Source organism: Macrotis lagotis, chromosome X (assembly GCF_037893015.1).
Source record: "Macrotis lagotis isolate mMagLag1 chromosome X, bilby.v1.9.chrom.fasta, whole genome shotgun sequence".
NCBI lineage: Eukaryota > Metazoa > Chordata > Mammalia > Peramelemorphia > Peramelidae > Macrotis > Macrotis lagotis.
The window spans coordinates 109,283,315-109,308,791 of NC_133666.1; the positions used below are offsets into that span (position 1 = coordinate 109,283,315).

Sequence of the window (25,477 nt, forward strand, 5' to 3'; positions counted from 1 at the left end):
CAGTCTGTTTATCTTTTGCAACATTCTATCCAAATCATAAATGTATTTGTTCTAAATCATTAGGATTTCAGACCCAATCTGGTATTACTCCAACTGCATAAAATGAAATAAGCTTATGATAAATTATTTGAAAGTACCTTTTGCTCAAGTAGTTCATGCATTGGATCATCTTCCCTTCTGATCTGTTCTGAGCGGAATCCCACCTCTAATTTTTTTGGACATTTCTGCTGTACCTGGCATAGCTGCCTTCATGGGATCTTGACAGCATCTGCTTCTTCATTGAATAGGTTTTTATGTCAAAGGATACTGGTGATTTGTTGGGCAGGACATTCAATCCCTCTAAAATTCCAGGAACAGTCATTTAAATCAACAGACACAGGATGAGACTTTCCCTGGCAATTATCTTAGGGTCACCAAGTTGTAATGTGGCGCACAACCTGAGGAAAATTACTCATTAGTTGCTAAAGTGATTACACCATAATTAAATAGCATTTGGGGGGTAACCTTGCAACTGTTGCATTCAGACTTTTGCAGAGCAAAACATTCATCATGAACTTAAAAGCATCCATGAAAACTGTTTAGTGAATACAGGCTATGGAGTCTGCTAGCTTTTCAGGCCTTGCAGTGCCTAGGAAATGGTATATGATGCCTGACTCGTCCTGTTTCTCCACAATAAGGCCACCCAGCAAACCATTAATTAATTAATGAAGCAGAGATTTCCTGCTGGAGCCAAAATGAGCTCTCCTACCAGGTGAGTACCAAACCAAGGTTGCAGTCCCATAACTTTCAGGAAGCAGTGTCTTCTGATTTTTTCATTCATTTGATAGTCATTTGTGCAGGACTGGGTATATACAGAGTTATAAACTGTTAGGAAGAGCCCTTAATACCATTTTTCTTATAAGGAAGGAAAAACCTAAATTAATCCTGGACACATAATGGCTAGTGATGAGAGGGAGGATTTGAGTAGTTCTACAGTGTTTGCCACTGAATCCAATCCTAGAAAACTGATTTTCTTCAGAGTGAAATGTGTCAAGGTCAGCCAGCCTTCGCTCCCCCAAGTCCAAGTAAACAGGATGATGTCAGTTTGTAAACCCCCTTCTTTGACTTTGAGTCTCTGCAAATCCTTCTCTAACCATTCTCCTGTCTCTGTTTATTCCATGCTAAGCAGATGGCCCAGAAATTAGCCAAAAGCAGAAAGAAGGTGCAGTAACTACAAACCCATTAGCTTGGTGTTATGCCTGTCCTTTTCATTTATTTAATTTTGCTTTTCCTCCTCTTTTGTGTTTTTTTGGTTTTGTTTTTATTTTCTGCATCCAGCAAGTTTCTGTTCAGATTTACTTTTGAGTCTCCATATAAAACCAAGCATTTCTACAAAAAAAAATCAATTGCCTAAACTGACCATTTTCAGTTGCTTGTCATTTGCCATTTCATGTTAGAGCCAAGAATGAATGACAGGGCAAAGATTGGAAATACTCATTGGATCAGGCAGTAGTAGCCCCCGTCTTTTCTACCCATACAGGATTGATATGAAAGAAAACTTGATTCTGTTCAATAGTTTAACTAAAAAAAAAAGTTTCCCTTCACATTTCAGCACATGAGAGTTTTCGTTGGATTTGTGGATATGTCAAATTGCTGGATGCAAAAAAAAAAAAAAGATTGGCAATACCCATAGATGGACTCACATAGACACAGCATTCATGATTAAACTCAGAGATAATCCAAGATAATCAGGAGGTCTGTGTATGAAGCTTCTAGGTGCCTATGAACTGTTTACCTAATCAACAGCACAGGCATTCTGATCTGTATCTTTATAAATTGTGTAACTATTGAAGTGGGTTGTTGCTAAACTGATTTTTGTTGCCATTGTGTGATCCTGAACACCTTCTTACCAGAACTGCATTGAAACATTTTGATTTGCACATTCTATTACTATTTTCCCCAGCAGCCCAGTCTTGGGACCAATCCCAAGGTCCCCCTGGGCTGTTGGTGTCAAGGTCCCCTGGCTGAAAGTACCCTTTTCATTCAAATGAGGATTGGAATAATTTCTTTTTTCTATAGAATGCTTCTACAACTCATTCCTGCTACCGTGGGTTCCATTGGGGGGGGGGGGGGGGGGCGGGACAAAGGGAATTAACTTTAAAAACAAAACCACGTAATTCTAACTCACTTTCATGCCTATAGCCCTAGCTTCCATATTTTTGTCTCCCTTCAGCTTTTTGCAAGCTCTAATATATTTTACGCATTGCTGTTCTGGTGATTGTGTCTTGGTTCCCCTGTTTGTGACCTAACCTATTTTTTAAGGATGCATGGTTGCAAAGGGAGTTAATATGCTTCGTGGTACTTCTTTCAGGCTCCTGAAGGAGAATCTCAGCCCATGACAGAAGTGGATCTCTTCATCTCTACCCAGAGAATAAAAGTCTTGAATGCAGATACACAGGTATAGACAGCTTTTCCTTAAGTTGAGATTTGGCAGGATATTAACTCACAAAATTTATCCCACACTTGGTATGGGCTTCTTACAAGCTTCCTAGATGTTTCATTCTACTACTGGAGTTAAAGTATTTTCTTTTAATACTTTCATATTGAGAAATGATGTGAACCTTTTATTAAAAGAAGGTTCCTTAGCTATTAAAAGCTAAGGAAATATAAAAACATAGAAAATTATGTCAAGAATTTATGAACTTTAAAAAATTTTTGATTATATTTCAATTAATTGTTTTTCTTTGTAACCCTTTGTATATTTTATTCATTTAAGGATATTATTCTGAGGATAATATATCTTTAAAAGTGAAGTTCATAACATAAAAAATTTAAGAACCCTTGTACTTAAAATATCAAATCTAAATCCACATCTTTCACAGATATTACACTGGTTATAAAAATGAATTAAATTCATTTTTCTTTTTACCTGTCAAATTGATTTCCCCATTATCTGGGAGCAACTAAGGGAATACTGAGAAAGCAAGAATAGGGTATCTGTAAATCTAGAAACAAGGTCTTCATGTTCAACAGCTCTTCCTCTATTGAGTATTGTTTTTAAGCTGTTGATCAGAAATTCTCCTGAATGAAGTGTGGGAAAGCAAAAATCTGAGATGAGTATTGTTAGGTATCACCTGTATCCTGTATGTTCTGATTTCTGACCATAATGTTTCTCTTCTCTCCCCACAATCCTTCTAGGAAACAATGATGGATCACCCTCTGAGGACCATTTCCTACATTGCAGACATTGGGAATATTGTTGTGCTGATGGCCCGAAGGCGAATGCCCCGTTCTAATTCCCAAGATAATGTGGAAGCCTCTCATCCATCCCAGGATGGGAAGAGGCAATACAAAATGATCTGCCATGTCTTTGAATCTGAGGATGTAAGGATTGATTTACTTTGAATGGAAAGCTGGTGGTGTAGTTGGGCAAAGATTTTCTCTTTCTATGATGTTGAACTGAAATGAAAGGAAAGAGAATTCAAGAATGCACCACCCCCCTCTCTCCCTCCCAAAAAAAGTACAGGACACACTTTTAAATATAATTTGCATTATTAACATTTTCTCTATCCCTTCCTTAAGTGTAGATAATCAAAGAAACAATAAATCTAGCCATGATTTAGCAGCATTTGCTGTTTTCTGAGGTGTAAATGCTCACAATTTTTAACAGTCAGCTTTCAAGAGCCCATTTGTGCTGGTTCCAGTACACCTGTAATTTATTTCCTTAGAACATCAGAAGGACTTTTTAAAAAATCCTTTAGGCTCTATACTCTATAATTCCTTCATTTTATAGTTGAGAAAACTTAGATCCTGTGAGTTGAATATCTTGCCCAATCACAGAAATGGCACTAACAAAGTCAGGAATTATACTGTTCATGATTCAAATGCTTTCCCCATTACACAGGCTACCTCTTCCTCTTGTTGACAGTTAGTTTTCTTTCCCTCCACAAAAATGTGTATTTCTTATCTCTAGATGAAATTCCAAACTCTCTATACTACTTAAGAAATATGAAATATTAGTTTGTATTGAAACAATGTGATCTAGTGGATAAAGAGTTGACCTCAGAGTCAAGAAGATCTAAGTTCAAGTTCTGCTTTTGACACATACTGGCTAAATGACCAGAATTTCTCAAGAGTTCAATTGATGGTGTCTTACACACCCAGATATGGAACTGGAAGATATTTAACAAAATAAATAAAGATATTAGAGAACACAGATAATATGAATATGTACTTTTCAAAGTCAATATGCAGCTCATTGGAATCCTTTACATGATTTGGTGGCCCCTGTTTCTTTTTGGCGACTATTGTGGATTACTCTAGGAATATAAGTTGTAGAGAAGGTGCTATGGTAAGAAGGAAAAATACTAAGTCCTGTTGGGTGCTTCTTTCTCTCTCACTTAAAGGATTAGAATAGGTGACTTATTCCCAGCTTCTATAAGCAATCTGAATGTGTCTCTTCTAAAGGGATCTGAGCAGCCTGGGTTTGGGGGAGAAGATTACTAGTCAAGGAGGAATGGCACCTATATCTATTTTATCTGCTATTTTTTTTCTACCTCTGATAGTCCTGATGAGAGAGATGTTTCTCAAGGCAGAAGGGTTACCTCTCATTCAGAATTTTGTCTTGAATGCCTGTCCCAAACCCCTAGCACAGTTCTTTGCACAAACTAGGAGCTTCAAAAATGCTTGTTGAATTGAACTGTGTCACTAAGCATTGAGCATTGTGATAGTGGAGTAACAAAGGTCACTTCCTTTTCTCCAATGGCATTGAGGCAGGCCTCATGATCTCTGGTTCTGCCTTTCAGATGAGCTCATTAAATCCATGTTATGGTCTTGGGTTCCACTCTGTGACAGATAAGGAAATATCAATTCTGTTGATGAAGAAAATGTTATTTTTTTGAAGTTTGCATTCAACACTGACCAAACTCTGTTCCCTGTAGGGGATTGCACAGGAAAATTAACTCCAGTGGCCTAGTTGCTTAACTCCTTGAAAAATATCAAACAGGTTTCTTTTCCAATAAGTGTTCCTCTAGTGGAAAAATAAATTGCTTCTTTCCAAGTCCTTAGTAGTTCTGACTAGAAAAGGTTATTTTTTTAAATGGGAGGGGGGAGGGGGAACCTGGTTCACTTAACCTGAAACTTTACAAGAATAGGATCTGTTAGCATCTTTGTAATCATGATTCTTGTTACCTGGGCTCTCACAGGATCATATAATTTTAGATTTAGAGCTGTAAAGAGACCTCATATGACACTGCCCCGACAATTTTAGAGATAAATGGCTTGTCTAGGGTCACAAAGCTGATAAATATCTCAGGTAGGATTTGAACTCAGGTCTTTTGTAGTTCAGGTCCTGTAATACAGAGACCCTGCTGCCTCCTTCTCTCTTTCACCAAAATAATGTCACTAGGCATCTCCTTGCTTTTGAATCATTTGTAAGGACAATATACTGGGAGAGAAGAGGTTACTGATAGAATAGGACAAGACAGGAAATACTTCAATTTCAGAAGTTTGAGTTCCTGAGCTTAAGTCTTAATTATTGGCTTAATGATTTCATTTGCAGTTGAATTTCTATGAAAGAAACTTTGCGTGAGTCTGTGTTTGTATATTTCCTGTCTTTTGTTCATTTTAAATCTGCTCACCTTTATCTTGTTTGAGGTTTATTTTTTTAAAAAATGTACTCCTTCCTGATTTCTTATGAGAAGGGAGCAAGGAAAATTAAGAAAACAGTAGGTGATAACAGATATAACCCCTGTGCTTTCAGGAGGCCACGGGGGTGAGCTGGCTGTGTCCATTCATGACCCTCAAAAAAACTCCCCATTAGGGAGGGTATTTGTACCCTTTCATCAATGAAAAAAAATCTTATAATGTCCATCTGGACTCTGTATATAAGCAAGGACAATTATTTATCATATCCTCCAAGCATGTAAACATATAAAGTCATTTCTCCAGTGAGAGATAGTTCAGCTCAAGCTTGATGCAGAGGGTATCCACTAGCTCTTGTGCCTGGAGGTCAGAGGGTGGAATGGACAGAAGGGATGAAAATTAAGGGAGGAACTTCAGAAACCAGAAAAGGACCTGTGTTCAAATCCCATCTGGGATGACTATCTTCCAAATGACTTTAGGCAAGTCATTTGCTTCTCAGATGCTTCTCATCTGTAAGATGAAGAGGTTGTAAAAAAGTGACTTCTGAGTCCCCATCCAGCTGTAGGTTGTAACCCATGATCCTCAACACCCCAAAGATTTAAAAACAGATGTAAGGATCATCTAAAATGTGAACCTTGGGGCATCTAGGTGGCATAGTGGATAAAGCACCGACCCTGGAGTCAGAAGTACCTGGGTTCAAATCTGGTCTCAGATACTTAATAATTACTTAGCTGTATGGCCTTGGGCAAGCCACTTAACCGTTTGCCTTGCAAAAACCTAAAATAAATAAATAAATAAAATGAAATGTGAACCTTGCAGATTCATTTCTATGAGAAGTTCTTGAAGCTCTCCAATCCTTCTCTAAGAAGGCAGTTCATGCCTGACTTCTGCAGCTTTTTTTTCTCTTCCTTTGGCTACTCCTAGGCACAGCTGATTGCACAGTCCATTGGTCAAGCCTTTAGTGTGGCCTACCAGGAATTCCTCAGAGCAAATGGAATCAACCCGGAAGATCTCAGCCAGAAGGAGTACAGTGACCTACTCAACACCCAAGACATGTACAATGATGACCTCATCCACTTCTCCAAGTCTGAAAATTGCAAAGATGTAGGCATCTCTCTGATTGCTAGACTGAAAACCTTGAATACAGGGCAGGAAATGGAGGACAATGTGCAGTACCACCACTCCTGGGAGGCTTAAGAGAAGGGGGAGGAGTGTCCAAGAAAAAAAATGGGCACACAGAATGGCACTTACTCATTGAACACCAAGTTAGATTTAGAGCAGGATACAGAGCAATATTAAATAAGACCTTATCTTCAGGGAACTTACAAATCTAATTGAGGAGATAAAAGAAGTATGAACAGCTGGATAATATTATAAGATTAAAGTACAGGGTATCCCAAAAGTTTTGGAGCAATTAAAAATTTTGTTTTAATTTAACAATTTTTAAGTTGCCTCAAGACAACTCTAATATAACAATTGATTGCTAGATGAATGGGTACAAATAGACTAGAAGTGCTAGAGAAAGGTTAAATCACTTCTGGGGGAGATGATGAAGAAAGCCTTATGATCTTAGTGAGATTTGAACTAGGTCTTCAGGGATGAGTAGAATGTAGAAAGGTGAAGGTTGAGTGACATTGCTATATTGGAGCAAGAGCTGAGAGGTAAGAAAATATCAGGTGTGTTTGGGGAACATTAAGATTTGCCTAGAGCAGAGTTTGTGTGGGAGAAATTAGATTGAATCCAGGTTTGGAAGTTTTTATTGTAATCATGATTTCTTGTTGGGCTTCACCGGGTATCCAAAGCTAACTGCCATCTCTTTTTCTCTGACCTCAGTAAAGCCATTTTGATGTACTCTCTCCCTTTCTCCCTGACCCCTCCCCATATTATTAAATTCATATTTTGATTATAGTCTCCTTATTAGCCATCCCTGTTCTAGGTTTCAATCCTAGGTTGCATCCCTGTTCTGGTGATCCATCTTAACCTTTTTTGGAATCAAATAATTTTCGTTGTTGGGAGGTAGTAGAGGGGAAGAGAGAAACAGTTGAGAAAAAGACCTGGGATTTCATTGGTATAGAGAGATGCAAATGAGGAATCTCCCTCTAATAAATAGCTTCAGCTTAACATTCTTAGAGAGTTTTCTGAGGAGTTAATTGACTTGCCCAACATCCAGCTATCCCTAGTCAGGAGCAGGACTTGAACCCAGGTCTTACCAGTTCTGAGACTAACACTTTAATCACCATGATTCACTGCCTCTTCATAATAACCTTATCTTTAAAAAGATTAAAGTGGATTAAAAATTGGTTGGAAAATTTAGGAATTTTGAAATAATTGAGAGTTATTTTGAGGTGTTAACCTCATTTCTTAGGCATATAGCACAGTTTTATTCATATAGTGGACATTTAATAAATCAATAGCAACTCACATATCTGTGGTGCTGTTTAAAGTTTGCAGAGCATTTTCTTCACAATATTGTTATGACAGTAACACTAGATAGCAATGTAAGGCTTAGAGAGTGGAAGTGACTTGCCAAAGGTCACACAACTATTGAGTGTCTGAGGCCACAGTCAGATCTTTCTGAATTTGAGGCTAGAGCTCTACTGCCCCTTCCACTTAATTTATGATTCAAACCTGATTCCATTATATAGGAAACTCTCTAGACCAATGCAGAAGTAGCAACTGTTCTGCAAATCACAATCTAGTTGTAGAATGGTCTGCGGTCCTTAAGAGTCAAGTGACTCAGGGCTGCTAGGTGGCGCAATGGATAGAGCACCAGCCCTGGAGTCAGCAGGACCTGAGATCAAATCCGCCCTCAGACACTTACCTAGCTGTATGACCTTAGGCAAGTCACTTAACCCCACTGCCTTGTAAAAAATATAAATAAATAAAAACTTTTTAAAAAAGAGTCAAGTGAGTCCATCCTGGCTCCCACAAGAAGTAGAACTTCAACCTGGGTCTTGATGACTTTGTAGCTCTACTCTCTTTCACTTTGTAGATGAGAAAACAGGCAACACTAATAAATGTGAGAATCAGGATTTAAAATGGGGTCTCTCCTAGGGCCAAATCTAACATTCTTTCTCACAGCACATGTTGCCATTCCTAACTGGTTATTGAATGTCATATAAAAAACTTAGAAAAGCTTCTGGCATCTAATAGGTGCTAGAGATTTGGGGTGGATGGAGATTGGTAAAAGAGTTTCTTAGACTCTTTCTGGGCTAGTAATATATAAATTAATCCAGAATGGAATATTATTCTTTTTAATAATTGTTTATTTCCCTCAAATACATGTAAAAACAATTTTCAATATTTTTTAAAAAATTAGATTTCTAAATTCTCAATCTCTCTTCTCTGCCCTCCTTGAGACAGTAAGCAATATGATATAGCTATACCTGTGCAACATGTAAAACCTTATTAATTGACCAGTCATTTGGAACAAAGTTTAAGATGTCAGAAAAGGAAGAGAGTAATGTGGGAAATAGATTATTTCAGGAAAGTAAAGAAGGGAAGGAAAGATCTGATTGTCTCTTGCTATCACAGTGATTCAAGCTTTATGTGTTTCTTCCCTTTTAGGTTTTTATAGAGAAGCAAAAGGGTGAAATCCTCGGTGTAGTGATTGTGGAGTCTGGCTGGGGATCCATCTTGCCGACAGTGATCATAGCCAACATGATGCATGGAGGACCAGCAGAGAAATCAGGAAAGCTAAACATTGGGGACCAGATCATGTCCATTAATGGAACCAGCCTTGTTGGCCTCCCTCTTTCCACTTGTCAAAGCATTATTAAGGTACCTTAATCATAATTGGGGGTTTAGGGGACAGGGGTTGTGTATCCTACATTAAAAGAACTACAAATAGAACTCAGGAGTGGTAGCTTTGAAGACTCACAAGAGATCATGCTAAAAATGTAATTCAGAAGCCAAAACTAGGCTTTTAAAAGTGGTTATTAGATATTCATAGTTCCTGAGAAAATGGAATACTTTTTGTTCTTCTAGGTCTTTGCAATCAAGCAAAATCACCACTTTGTTGCTATGTACTTGGTGTGATTCAAGGGATGCCCCAAGGTACCCCTTGATGCCTAACCCTAACTACTTTTGTAAACAGAAATTTTGATGGAAAACTTGAATATGAGTGTTTTTATAAGTCAACCAGTCAACAAACATTTATTAAGCCAGGAACTGGGTAGACAATACAAGTTTAAAAAGGCAGTCTTAGTCCTCAAGAAGCTTTGGTTCTAATAGGAGAATACAACATTTGCAAGGAAGCTCAAAATCAGTGTTGAGGGGTCTCTGGGGCATCTATAGGTGGTCCACTGGCCCTGAAGCCAAGAGAACCTAAGTTCAAATGTGGCCTCAGACACACTAGACACTTACTCAGACCTTGAGCAAGTCACTTAACTCCATTTGCTTTAAAAAAAAAAGTAATGATAATGCCAATTAAATAGTTATTTTGAAAGGTCTGTGGTATGCTAGATGTAAAATACAGTTGATCAAAAATATTATGCTATACCTGAAAGCAAATCGTGTCTATACCAGAAGTTCTTCACCTTTGTCATATCATGGACCCCTTTAATAGTCTGGTGAAGCTTAGGAACCCCTTCCCAGAATCATAAAATAGAATATAGAAGAATTATAAAGGAAATCAAACCCATTGAAATACAGTTGTCAGGGGCGGTTAGGTGGTGCAGTGGATAAAGCACCGGCCCTGGAGTCAGGAGTACCTGGGTTCAAATCCGGTCTCAGACACTTAATAATTACCTACCTTTGTGGCCTTGGGCAAGCCATTTAACCCCATTGCCTAGCAAAAAACAAAAACAAAACAAAAACCTAAAAAAAAAAAAAGAAATAGTTATCATAATATTCAAAAAAATGAGTTTACAGGGGGTGTCTAGGTGGTGCAGTAGATAAAGCACTGGCCCTGGAGTCAGGAGTACCTGGGTTCAAATCCAGTCTCAGACACTTAATAATTACCTAGCTGTGTGGCCTTGGGCAAGCCACTTAACCCCATTTGCCTTGCAAAAAAAACCTAAAAAACAAAAAAAAATGAGTTTACAGACCCCAGGTTAAGGACCCCTGCTCTATACTAAAACATTAGGGTAATAGAAATTATTTGACTAAGATATTTGGCTCTTTCTATTCAAAGACATTTAATTAGAAAAGAGGGGATCGGTAACAGAAATTAAGTCACAACTAATAAGTATTGGGGACTGAATTTGAATTTATACCCAGTTATTCACTGCAATCATTTGCTGCCTCTGAATTTGCCTAGTAGTTGCAAAGAGACTGATTTAGATTTAATCTGAGGAAAAAACTATATCACAGTTTAATTACATATATTATACATAATATATGATATGACAAAGTGAAGAACTTCTGGTATAGACATTATTTGCTTTTGGGTGTAGAATAATATTTTTGATCAACTGTGTTTTACATCTATCATTCCACAGTGATGCAAGGATACTCTCAAGGTCTCTCTTAGGAATTTTGGAATTCATTGTGGGACATGGGAGACACTGGCACAGGACTGCCCAGCATGGCATGACCTAATCAGAGAAGGTGCTTTACTTTATTAGCAAAGCAGAATTGAAGTAGCTCAAAAGAAAATGCAGTACTCAAATTTAGAAAATCTAACCCAAATGTTCACATAGTCTATTAGTGTGTCCAACTTCATTCTCAGTTTCCATTGGTTCAGTCAACCACAGTTGTACACACTATAACTTGACTCTAACATAGTTGATGTCATTTTGGTCCTCTGAGAATGAAGGACAACAACCAACCGACCAATTACAATTACATTATGATCAGGTCTGAATAGCCCTGTAGACCCCCTGGCCATGTGTGGGACAATCTCTTCATCCAAGAGTTTTTGAAGGGTCTGTTCTGACTATCAGATGGTGCTCACTTTTTTTAAATTTATTTTTATTAAAGATATTACTTGAGTTTTACAATTTTTACCCCAATCTTGCTTCCCTCCCCCCCACCCCTCCACGGAAAGCACTCTGTCGGTCTTTACTTTGTTTCCATGTTGTACCTTGATCCAAATTGGGTGTGATGAGAGAGAAATCATATCCTTAAAGAAGAGAAGAGAAGTCTAAGAGGTAACAAGATCAGACAATAAGATATCTTTTTTTGTCTAAATTAAAGGGAACAGTCCTTGCACTTTGTTCAAACTCCACAGCTCCTTATTTGTCCTTTGCAGACAGCCCAGAATTGTTCCCAATTGTTGCACTGATGGAATGAGCAAGTCCTTCAAGGCTGAACATCACTCCCATGTTGCTGTTAGGGTGCACAGTGTTTTTCTGGTTCTGCTCATCTCACTCAGCATCAGTTCATACAAATCCCTCCAGGCTTCCCTGAAATCCCATCCCTCCTGGTTTCTAATAGAACAATAGAGTTCCATGACATACATATACCACAGTTTGCTAAGCCATTCCCTAATTGAAGAACATTTACTTGATTTCCAAGTCTTTGCCACCACAAACAGGGCTGCTATAAATATTTTTTGTACCAGTAATGTTTTTACCCTTTTTCATCATCTCTTCAGGGTATAGACCCAGTAGTGGTTTTGCTGGGTCAAAGGGTATGCACATTTTGTTGCCCTTTGGGCATAGTTCCAAATAGCTCTCCAGAAGGGTTGGATAAGTTCACAGCTCCACCAACAGTGTAATAGTGTCCCAGATTTCCCACAACCCTTCCAACAATGATCATTATTGGCCAATCTGAGAGGTGTGAAGTGGTACCTCAGAGAAGCTTTAATTTGCATTTCTCTAATAATTAATGATTTAGAGCATTTTTTCATATGGCTATGGATTGCTTTGATCTCTTCCTCTGTAAATTGCCTTTGCATATCCTTTGACCATTTGTCAATTGGGGAATGGCTTTTTGTTTTAAAAATATGACTCAGTTCTCTGTATATTTTAGAAATGAGTCCTTTGTCAGAATCATTAGTTGTAAAGATTGTTTCCCAATTTACTACATTTCTTTTGATCTTGGTTACAGTGGTTTTATCTGTGCAAAAGCTTTTTAATTTAATGTTATTGAAATCATCTAATTGGTTTTTGGTGATGTTCTCCAACTCTTCCTTAGTCATAAACTATTCCCCTTTCCATAGATCTGACAGGTAGAATAGTCCTTGATCTTCTAATTTGCTTATAGTACTGTTTTTTATGTCTATGTCCTGTAACCATTTGGATCTTATCTTGGTAAAGGGTGTGAGGTGTTGGTCTAATCTAAGTTTCTTCTATACTAACTTCCAATTATCCCGGCAATTTTTATCAAAGAGGGAGTTTTTGTCCCAATGGCCAGACTCTTCGGGTTTATCAAACAGCAGATTACTATAATCATCTCCTGTTTTTACACCTAGTCTATTCCACTGGTCCACCACTCTATTTCTTAGCCAATACCAAACAGTTTTGATGATTGATGCTTTACAATATAATTTTAGATCAGGTAGGGCTAAGCTACCTTCTTTTGCACTTTTTTTTTCATTAAGCTACTGGCAATTCTTGACTTTTTATTTCTCCATATGAATTTACTTATAATTTTTTCTAACTCATTAAAGTAATTTTTTGGAATTTTGATTGGTAGGGCACTAAACAGATAGTTTAGTTTTGGTAGAATTGTCATTTTTATTATATTAGCTCTACCTATCCATGGTCAGTTGATATTTTGCCCAGTTATTTAAATCTGATTTAATTTGTGTGAGAAGTGTTTTATAATTGTTTTCAAAAAGATTCTGAGTCTGTCTTGGTGGTGCTCACTTTTAAAATGTTTCCTACTATGAAAATCCACAGTTTAACTATAGGGTGGATTTTCTGTTTTTCATACACTATTTTTTAATGCAAGAACTGCATTAAAGGTCTGCAGTAATGAGTTGTAGATAGAGAGCCTTCCCTTCCTTGGAGGAAGGAAGACCTTAGTTCAAGTCCCATCTCTCACACATGATTCCCTGTGTGATTCTGAGCAGGTCCTTAACTTTTCATTTGGTGTTGTTCAGCCATGTCCAGCTCTTCCTGACTATGTGAACCATGCTGTCCATACAATTTTCTTGACAAAGATCCTGTAGTGGTTTGTCATTTCCTCCTTTCGTAGATAAAGGCAAACAAAGATTAAATGACCTACCCAGGGTCACATAGATAGTAAGTGTCTGAAACTGGATTTGAATTTAGGTCTTCCCAATTCCAGTCACCCTAAAGCCACTTAGCAACCTCCTCAGTGTCCACAAGCAACTTTCTTAATACTCTAAGGAGTTAAGCTGCTCCTGAGAAGTAGGTAATCAGCACTGGCCAAGATTTCCTCTTAAGGAATTTCCCACACTGATAAAATCACAGGTCTCAGCTAAAAATAGATGAGGAAACCAAGACTCTGAGAGAGGGATGATGCTGGATGATGTTGGAATGGGGGTATGAGGTCTCTGGCATTTTGGCCATAGCACCACTAACAGATTTTACGCAGATTTGAAGCTGTAATGCCAATATTACCTTTATCAACCAAAACAGAATATTATGGGTATTACCAGGGAGTGCTTACACTGGTATTTTAAATTATTGTTGAAAATAGTTTAGTAATTTGTTTTTTTCTAGTTCCTATCATCACTCCTTCCTTCTCTTGCTTCCCCTATCCACATCCTATGCAGTCCTTCCAGAAAGTCCTTTTTGGGGGGTGGGAGAGAGAGGGTGATCCAGAGCTCAACTTAACTTTCCCTACAAGAGCATCCTTTTCTCTTCTGTTGCTATAGAGACCATTGTGGCACCTGCAAATGTCTCTCTCTAACCTCCTTCCCACCCTCTTTTTTATTTTACTCTACCAATGCACAGTTGTCATGGGGAATACTAACCATTTATTTAGCTGGCATCTTTTTAAAAATATTTTATTAGTTTTCCAATTATTTTCAATAGTAATTTCTACCTATCATTGTTATAAGGGTTTGAATTTTACAATTTTTCCCCCATCCTCCCTTTCCTCCCCCTCCCCCACAAAAGGCAGTCTGATAATCTTTACATTGTTTCCATGCTATACATTGATTGAAATTGAATGTGTTGAGATAAATCATATTCTTTAGGAGAAAATAAAATATTAGAGATAACAAAATTGTTGTACATAAGACACTTAAAAAAATTGAAGATCATAGACTTTGGTCTTGGTTTAAACTACAGTTCTTTCTCTGGATACAGGTGGTATTCTCCATTGCAGGTACTCTAAAATTGTCCCTTATTATTGCACTGATGGAATGAACCAAGTCCATTAAGGTTGATCATCACCCGCACGTTGCTGTTAGGGTGTACAGTGTTCTTCAGGTTCTGCTCATCTTGCTCAGCATCAGTTCATGCAAATCCTTCCAGGCTTCTCTGAATTCCCATCCCTCCTGGTTTCTAATAGAACAATAATGTTCTATAACATTACATATACCACAATTTGTTCAGCCATTCCCTAATAGATGAACATTCATTCATTTTCCAATTCTTTGCCACAACAAACAAGGCTGCTATGAATATTTTTGTATAAGTGATGTTTCTACAACCTTTTTCATGATCTCTTGCATATCCTTTGACCATTCAAATGGGGAATGTCTTGTTTTTTTTTTTTTTTTAATAAACTTGACTCAGTTCTCTGTATATTTTAGAAATGAGCCCGTTGTTAGAAATACTAAGTGGTAAAAATTGTTTCCGAATTTACTACATTTCTTTTGATCTTGGTTACAGTGGTTCTGTTATGTAAAAGCTTTTTAATTTAATGTAATCAAAATTATTGAATTTGTTTTTAATGATGTTCTCCATCTCTTCCTTGGTCATAAACTGCTTCCCTTTCTATAGATCTGACAGATGAACTGTTCCTTGATCTTCTAGTTTGCTTATAATATTGTCTTTTATATCTAAATCCTGTACCCATTTTGATATTATCTTGGTACAGGGTGTGAGATGATGGTCTAATCCAAGTTTCGGCCATACTAATTTATAATTTTCCCAATAGTTTTTATCGAAGAGAGTGTTATTATCCCAGAAGCTGGACTCTTTGAGTTTATCAAACAGCAGATTACTATAATCATTTCCTGCTTTCTCTTTTGCACCTAATCTGTTCCACTGAACCACTACTCTTTCTTAGCCAATACCAGATAGTTTTGATGACTGGTGCATTATAATATGATTTTAGATCTGGTAAGGCTAAAGCTGGCATCTTTAATTTAAAAAAAGACATCAGACACCATCAGTTAATGGAGGGAATTTTTATATTGGTTAGAAACAGCAGATCAAATAAAGCAACTTTTTTTTGAAAAGATAACAGTAATAGCAACTAGTATTCACAGATATTACCTCATTTGATCTAACAACCTTAAGAAATAGATCCTATTATGATCTTCATTTTACAGACGAGGGAACTGAAGTATATAGAGAGATTGCCCAAGGGTCACCTAGTAAATATCTGAGGTCAGATTTGTACTTAGGTCTTCTAGATAGCTCAGTGGATAGAGTGTTGAAGAGAACTTGAAAGCAAAAAGACTAGAAGTTCCAATGTGGACCCTGACACTTTCTGACTGTATCATTCTGGGCAGGTCACTTAACTTCTATTTGCCTCCATTTCCTTATCTGTAAAATGAGGATATTAATAGCAACTGATTTCTAGTGTTGTCATCAGGATCCAATGAAATAATAAGTACAAAGCTTTCAGCACAGTGGCTGGGGACAAAGAAATATCAAATAAAATGCTGTTGGTTAATATTATTCCCTGTCTCTAGACTCAGACCTCTATACCCTGCCCTCATCTAGCATGTAGAAAAACTAGATTGCTCTACCCTATTTTCCTTTTCACATTGAATTTAACAAGACAAAAGTTATTGTATCATGCTGTAAGTCACACCTAATTTATAGCATAATAGAAAATAATAGATAGGGGTGGCTAGGTGGTGGCACAGTGAATAGATCACTGGCCCAGAGTCAGGAGGACCTGAATTCAAATGTGGCCTCAGACACTTAATAATTACCTAGCTGTGTGGCCTTGGGCAAGCCACTTAACCCCAATGCCTTGCAAAAAAATAAAAAAAGAAAATAAATAGATAATTTCTCAGGTATGAGGAAAAGCCTCTCATTAAAATGAGAATTTCTCCAAAGAAGAAATAAAAGAAGGTACTTTATTCCCTCTTTTCCAGAAGTGGGGAGCTGTTTCATCTCAGTTTTTTTATATGTTGGTTAGTTTTGCAGTATTTTAATGGATTTAAATTGCACTGAGACTTTTGTGACTCCTTATATAAATATAAAGTGGTATTATTGAATGAGATAGTTGTTCTTTTTTTTTTTTTTCAATTATTTCTGACCCTGTTTTGGTTTTCTTGATTACAGTACTGGAGTGGTTTGCCATTTCCTTCTCCAACTCATTTTACAGATGAGGAAGCTGAGACAAATAGGATTGAATGACTTGCCCAGGGTCACACAGCTAGTAAGTGACTAAGACCAAATTTGAAATCAAGAAGAAGAGTATTCCTGACTCCAGTCCCAGAACATAGAATTAAAAGCTATAGAGAGCCAGACTCAAAGTCAGGAGGACATGGGTTCAAATCCCACAACTAACACAATACTATATACCAACAAAATATCAAGTCCCGTCCCCACTGCATTATTTTTGGGGGTTTTTTTTTTGCAAGGTAGTGTGGTTAAGTGACTTGCCTAAGGCCACACAATTAGGTAATTATTAAGTGTCTGAGGCCGGATCTGAACTCAGGTCCTACTGACTCCAGGGCCTGTACTCTCTATTCAGCTAGCTGCCCCCTCCATCCCATTATTGAAACAGTGGTTAAATGACAGAGTTTGTCCTTCCTATGAAGGACTAAAGAAAGAGGTGAGTTAGTTTGGGTCTCCTATACCTACTGAGAGGCTTTCTGGAATGCTGATGCACCAGTCCAGAGGGGTGCATCATTCCCTGTAAAGGAGAATAAAAGATTGCACAGTCAAGCATTGCTGACATTTACCCAAACAGACCTCATCCCATAGCACCACTAAGAAGTATCATATCTTTATCCATATAGGAGTTTTTACAGAGAGTCTTGGGAGAGGCTGGGAGACACTCAGCAGTATCTGCATGAAGTTAAGTAAACCAGAGACCATTAACTAAATTCTAGCAATTAAAAGACTTGAGTCTCTTAAGAAAACACAGTAGCCTCAAATAGCAAAAAAATACCCAAAACAGATAGGATGTTGGCAGTGATGGAATTAAAATTAAACAGAATCAAAGTTCCCATACCGAGAGAACTAACTCAAATTATTTTTTTTAAATAGTAGAGACACCCATGAATGAAATCTGAGAACAAAGAGCTCTGAAAAGCTCTTGGCATATAAAAAGGGATATTATTTAAGCCTAGTCCACTAGACTCTGAAAGATGAATTTTGAGCATTTATTTTGTGCTAGTTTTTGCCTGAATCTTAGGATCCTAGAAAATGTCTAACGAAACCTTATCCATGAATTAACCCTGGAAATGGCAGTCTCTTGGAAAGAACAGTTGGTCCTAGCCCTACCACTAAGTAACTGTATGACTTTGGGCAAGTCACTTAAATTATTTAGGTCTTAATTCCAAGGGTTCTTGACCTGAGATCTGTGGACTTTAAAAAAAATTGAATTTTATAAATATATATTTGTATTTCAATATAATTAGTTTTTTGTTTATATATTTTATTTTCTGCATTATGAAACATCATTCTGAGAAGGAAGTCTTTAGGTTTCATTAGACTACCAAAGAGATCTATGATACAAGACATGTTAGAAACTTGTCAATTAGATAATCTCTAAGGCCCCCTTCCAGTGCCATGTCATACAGGAGCTTTCTAAGGACTTGGAAAGGATCTCAGATATTATTCCTTTAATTCCTTCATATTGTTGTTGTTCAATTGTTTCAGTCATGTCCAACTTTCCATTAAGTGACTCGCCCAGGTCACACAGTTTTGTGTCTGAGACTAGGAAGATGAGTCTTCATGACTTCAGGCCCAGTGCTCTATCCACTTCAACACTTAGCTGCCCATTCCTTCATATTACACATGAGTTATTTAAGGTTCCAAGAGTTTGGGTGACTTACCCAGGGTCAAACAGCAAATAAGTAGCAGAACCAAGATTTTAAAACAATACTTTTCACTGAATCCTGCAACCCTTTAAACAGGAAGATAATCCACATGGAAGTAGTGAACAGACAGCCAGAACTTTTCCTATTGAATCAATCTATCTCTGCCCATCACTTCAAAATAAACATGATTTCATTTGCTTAGGAGAAAATCAACAGTCTTTCTTAGCATAGGGAGGAGAGTGGGGAAAAGAATGCTTCTAAAGAAAACTTTTCATTCAGTATATTGTCATCGCATGTGACAAGTATACTTTTATAAACAGGAAGCGAAGAAAAGGTTTAGGGAAGAGATAAGGAATATAGTGGCCATAAGATTATCAATTTAGAGTTAGGAGGAACCTTAGAGATGGCCTATGGCCTCATTTTACAGAAAACTGAGTTCCAGAGAAACTAAATGACTTTAGTATCATGGAGTTTATACAGCTGGGGTTTTTTGATCTCTGGGGTCCATGAACTTTTATTAAAATATTTTAATAATTGATAATTAATAATAATGTTTATTAAAACATTTTAATAATTTAATTTTTAAATTGTTTTTATTCATGTTCAATTCACAACCCCATTTGGAGTTTTCCTTGGCAAAGAAGTAGTTTGCTATTTATGAAGAAGATTTCAGCTCATTTTACAGATGAGGAATTTGAGGTAGATAGGGTGAAGTTCCCAGGGTTACACAGCTGGTAAGTAAGGGTCAGAAACCAGATTTAAACTCAGGGAGAGGAGTCTTCCTGCCTTCAGGCCCAGTGCTCTATACGCTGTGTCACCTAACTGACCTGAATTTTAATATAATTGGCTTCTTTTGTAATCCCATGTATTTTATCCATTTGAAAGCATTATTCAGAGAACGGGTTCATAGGCTCTGTGAGACTGCCAAAGGGGCCTGTGACACATTCAAATAAATTCAAGAGCCCTTGTTCTAAAGCTTGAAGGAACCCCAGTATCCCTTTTGTCCAACCATCATTACTGACAAGGTAACTGTAGCCAGGTGAGGTTCACAGGTTTACCCAATATCACACATAGATAGTAAGTTCAGAGATGGGATTTGAGTGATTCACTCTCCCGATGAGAAGGCTAGCTAGCCTGCCTGCAGCATCAAGGCGGCTATCTAGTGAAGGCCCAGAAAAGAAAATTCTTCATACAAGGAAAGTCCTTGGCACTAGCTCATAATTTAGTGTCAGAAGCAGACTTAAGTTTTTCAATGGAAATGACATAGCTTTACCATATGCTTTTTATCTGGACCTTTCTAACTGACTTGAGTCCAAACTCCTTTAGGTGTGTGTGTTGTCTCACCCTTTTAGAATGTGATCTCCTTGGCATCAGGGATTGTCTTGATTTCCTGGTTGTATCCCCTGGATTTGAAATTATCATTATCATTATCATTTCAAACTCTTCTGAGCCCATTTGGGGTTTTCTTGGCAAAGATACTTGAAGTGGTTCATCATTTCCTTCTCCAGCTCTCTTTACAGATGAGGAAAATGAAGTAAACAGGGTTTAAGTGACTTGCCCAAGGTCATACAGTTACTGCCTGAGGTCAAATTTGAACTCAAGTCTTGACTCCTTGTCTGGTGCTCTATCCAGTGAGCCACCTAGGTGCTCCAACAGTAAATGGCTTTTTATTCATCCCATTTTGTCTCATTAGACACATACTAGTGAGTAGCAGAATCCAGATCCTGTGACTCCATATTCTGTATACCAGCCTGCCTCAATATGTAGATTCCATTAGGTTAATTCAGCTTCAAACTGGATTGTTCTCACATTTCTAGATCTGTCTTTGGTGTCTGTAAAGTACAGAAAACAGCAATGATCTTCCTCAGGTATATTGAGCCAAAGAATGGTGATTATCAACCTCTGGGGGGGTGGGGATAGGCAACAGATATTTCACATTGAATCTTATTTGTCAACTCATTCGTGAGGCTTTTTCCCCTTTCCCTCTGTGGGCTCTACAGATTTGACCTATTTTCTAGTTAATTTCTACTCCATGTACCAGAATACATTCCATCCCTTTTTCTCCTCTGTCTCTGAATGTCCTGGCCCATAGGAAGAAAGATGTAGCTTCTTGAGGACAACTTCTCTGTGCCTGGAGACATTAATAAACTGGGGTTTTCCTAATAGTAATCTGGGTAGGGGTTTAAGATAATCACAGCCTTAATAACTTAGTTGAAGGAAACTCTATAAAACTCATGAAGAAGGATTGAATTGTGGCAGACATTAGGAGAGGGCCCAGATAATGAGGTTGACTCCTTCAAAAATAATTGTCTTGTCTGGGTATGCTGATAGATGTTTAACCTATTGGGCAGGTAGGGTTGGGGTTGTACTGGAGGTTATGGAAGTATGCACACATGCTTTTAAGTTTAATTGACTTATTAACACTTTATTAAGGCTTTACTGTGATTTTAGAATGCTCCTGTCCCTCCTTCCCCTGCCCATCTCCCTTTCAGCCTCTTTTTATGAACTATTTCCCCCATTTGATTGTGGGCCCCTTGAGGGTAGATACTGTCTTTTCCCTTCCTTCAGATCCCCATTACTCATCACATATCTTAGCACAGAATAGGTACTTACTAAATGTTTATCAGTTATTGACAGCAGAACAATAAATAAAACCTCAATTTGTGGCAATTGCCAGTTTTTGAGGTGTTCACACAGAATGTTTAATGATGGGTTTTCACCAGCCCAAGCTTGCACACCCCTGCCAATCCCTCAGATCTTATCTCAAAGATGAATGTTACCTACAGAATTACAGATGCTACTTATATCCTGTTAAAGATTGTTTCTAGCATCAATCATGAGAAAACCATGGTCCACACTTGTATGATCAGAGAAACTTTACTTGGATGTATTATAGATATCTCCAACTCACTTCCAAAATAGAATTTATTCTATTCCTCACAAAATATTTAATATTGTTTGGAGTATTTTCCCCTATATCTATTACCACGATTTTGCCCTGTAGCATTTAAGGCTGTCATTTTTCTGTCTATTCACATTACCTTATGAGGTCTTTCATTCTTTCCCCATCAGCTTAGAATTTTACTCCCTGGAAGATGCTGGTGTTATGAGTTCCAATCTAACCTCAGACACTAGTTGTGTGACCTGAAGCAAGTCAGCTTCTGTCTGCCTCATTTTCTTCACTATAAAATACTTGTTTAAAAATAGCACTTCTCTCCTAGAGTGGGGATCAAATGAGATACTGTTTAAATACTTAGCACAGTGACTAACACTCTGTAGGTACACTATTTCAAATCATTTATTAAAATGTTAAATAAGATTGGTTCTAACATTGATCATATATTTAGATCTAGAAGAGATGTCAGATTCTATCTAGTTCCTACCTTTATTTTACAGATGAGAAAACAGGCTCACTGAAGTCAACTCCCGGGTACTCAGTATCAGAGGCAACATTTGAACCCATCTTTTTGTTATCTAATCCAACACTTTAACTTTTTTTTTAAGTTTACTTTACCTCTTGGTGATCCATCACTAAGAAACCATACAGCTATGTTTATCTGATCAGAGAAGGACTTAATTATTTCTACTCTTTATTCTCTGTAGCTAAACTAATGCCACATCCTTAAATAACAGTTATACCTGCACTCAATTTTGAAATGGCCATTGCTATTTAATTTGCTGTTGAAACAATGACCTCCAGTAGCAAAGTTATGCTTTTTTTTCTATTTCAGAGATTAAAATTTACCTCTTTCATTCTTTAAAAATATTCCCCTTGGTTCTCTTATGCATTGTTTAGTATTAGTAAATTCAGCTTTGGGACTTTCCTAAAAAGGGACAACTAATCATATGGTGATGGTAAGATTCTTCAATAGAGGGCGGCTAGGTGGTGTAGTGGATAAAGCACCAGCCTTGGAGTCAGGAGTACCTGGGTTCAAATCCAGTCTCAGACACTTAATAATTACCTAGCTGTGTGGCCTTGGGCAAGCCACTTTTAACCCCATTTGCCTTGCAAAAACCTAAAAAAAAAAAAACACTAGGTAGGAAAGGGGAGAAAGAAGGGATCTCAAGCTAGAACCAGAATGGAGAGCTTGTTTTAACTAGACCCCAAAAAAGATGCTGTTAATCCTTTTGGTTTTTTAGAATTCTTTATTTTATTTTGTTTCATGGAAGAATTTACTCTAGTAAGAGAGGGAATAAGGAAAGGATTGGGCAGGAATACTGTGGACTGCTGAAGCCCATGGGTCTTCTCCAGATTTCAATTTACCTATTCATCTCAACAACATCCTCCCTTACCATGAAACTTGTGCAGGGGGTAGAATTAGCTAAATTGAATTTTGCTTCCCATTCCTTTTGGTGAGTATCCCCTCTTATAATTATCAGTAAGCAATAAAATGCCAAAAACAGCTGGGGAGGAGTGGAAATCCAAGGTTCTTACTTATCCACAGATGGTAACCTCAGAGCTGACCATTGCCAGTGTGATGCACCTGCTTTGCAAAAGAGTTTTGATTTTCACTCCCCCAAAAAAGAGCAGCTAGGTGGCACAGTAGATAAGATCACCAGACCTGAGGAGGACCTGAGTTCAGATCCAGCCTCAGGCATTTAATAATTACTTAGCTGTGTGACCTTGGGCAAGTCACTTAACTTCATTGCCTTGCAAAAACCAAAAAAAGGGTAGTTCTCTGCTTCTCTCCCTCTTCTCCACATTTCTTCTCCCCCCCCCACTTCAAGGAACCTTGAGCAAACTGTTCTTAGTCAATACTTTGTCTTTTTGGCAGAAGAGTCCATGTGACAGTTGTCTACAAAACAGTGTTTTAATACTTTCCTAGAAAACAGCTCATAATTATAATTTACATGCAAGATTTAATGAAATAATAATTTTAATAAAATAATGAAATCATTTAGTGAAATAATAATTTTAAAATGATTGAAAATTTTTTAATTTTAAAATTAAAAAAAAAGAAATATCCCCCGGAGAAGCAGAATTCTTGGCAGCCAGAATGACTTGCATTTAAAATATTCAGGGTTGTTTGTTTTTTTTTTTCAGAATTTAAGCAGCAATAGTGTTTGATATTGAATCAGGAACTAGTTTATAGGACTACAAGCTATCTGGCTTGTCCATGTTGGGAACTTTGGAATCACAGTCCTTATAGCAGTTGATAAGTGATATTTTCAATAGAGTACAAAATTTTAGAGTCAGAAAGGCGTGAGTACAAGTACTAACCATCAAGTAGTTATGTGACCCTGGGCAAGTCACTTTAAAAAAGTCACTTAAAATTTCTCAATGTCAGTATCTATAAAATGAAGATGATGATAGCACCTATCTCACAGGAGTATTTTGAGGCTCAAGGTATTATAAAGTTTACTACTTAAATATTAGCTATGATTATTAGTGAAAAATCACCTACTCAATTCACAAGCATTTACTAAATATCTACTATGAAGTGGGCACATGCTAGATAAAAAGCTATCTACTCTTTTGGAGTTTTTAAGTCTACTAGAACATGGTGGGGAGAGGTAGAAGACAAACAGTTCTTTTATTTAGTTTATTAAGTGTTTACCATGCACTCAGATAAGAGATGGGATATTGTGTGTGAGAAAAGAAGTCAATTTGGTGGGATCTCAAAGAGGGGGAGAGGGAACATTGTTAGGAAAAAAAAGCCTATAGGAATTTGGTTTTTCCTTTGTTATTGAGTCCCCTGCTGCTTAGTTTTTGTCTTCACCATGCCCATGGGTTCCTTTCAGGGTTTAAAGAACCAGTCTCGAGTGAAGCTGAACATTGTGAGATGCCCCCCAGTCACCACTGTGTTGATTAGAAGACCAGACCTCCGATACCAGCTGGGTTTCAGTGTCCAGAATGGAATTGTAAGTCCTACCAACCAGGTATTTGAAGAAATTCCCAAAACCCCATCAGAATCATATAGTTTTTGGTTTTTTAAATATGTCATATCTCCAAAGAAACAGGATAATCAGCACATTTAGATTCATTCATTTTTCCTTCCTCTACAGATTTCATCTTGACAGAGATAAGCTGGAGCCTATACAGGCTGACTGTTTTTACTTAAAAATGTAAATGGTACCCCAGTGGTCATATAAGTGGTCTCTCCAGACCAGACTTGACTGTGTCTTTGAATTCTTCTTAGTTCTTTGTCAACCCTTCTTCTTTATGTGAATGTAGCTTTGGCCTTGGTCCTAAGTAACCTTTTCTTACCTTCTAGGGATCTTAACCACTCCAGTGAGTTCAAGTATCATTTCTATGTAGCTTACTCTCAAAGCAATAGAGGGATTAATTAAATATCTTTTAATTAAACAGCACTATTAAGCTTTACTACCTCAACTGACAATAGCACTCAGACTTTTGGGACATTCTGTATTTCCAGCCCTCACCTCTTTCTATTGTGAGCTCCAGTCCTATCTACAATTTGATTAGCTACATTGTCTGCATTTGCCAGACTTTTCATCCCTTCTCTTTGTTTTCTGTGGCTAAAGCTATGGTCATATCCATGAAGAAAAGTTATAACCAATCCTTTAAAATTCAAATTTGTAATATAGCCTTTGCTATAGAGAACCCTGTAAAAGGTATGTGAAAGCCCAAGTTTAATTAAGTTACATCTCTCAGGAAATAGTCATGGTGTAGTAGATAGAGCAAACCTTAATTAAAGCTGAGAAGATTCAAGTTTTACCTCTGACATACAATAGCTTATGTGGTTACTTAACTTGTCAATGCTTTCGGCAACTCTCTAAGATTATGTAAGATGCAATGGTGCCAACTTGTATTGGCAAAGGTAGTTTACTTCCCTGGAGTTAGGGATTCCCTTTTTT

At 37.4% G+C, this 25,477-nt stretch overlaps 1 protein-coding gene across 1 annotated transcript in view; it reads left to right on the plus strand.

The window, feature by feature from the left end:
• The window catches only part of APBA1 (amyloid beta precursor protein binding family A member 1), an 81,113-nt gene that overhangs the window by 46,202 nt on the left and 9,434 nt on the right, over positions 1-25,477 (plus strand). Inside the window, exons 5-10 of the mRNA XM_074201899.1 lie at positions 1,169-1,201; positions 2,351-2,437; positions 3,178-3,363; positions 6,547-6,726; positions 9,190-9,402; positions 24,401-24,520. Coding sequence (XP_074058000.1) covers positions 1,169-1,201; positions 2,351-2,437; positions 3,178-3,363; positions 6,547-6,726; positions 9,190-9,402; positions 24,401-24,520 — 819 coding nt within the window. The remainder of the gene's footprint in view (positions 1-1,168; positions 1,202-2,350; positions 2,438-3,177; positions 3,364-6,546; positions 6,727-9,189; positions 9,403-24,400; positions 24,521-25,477) is intronic.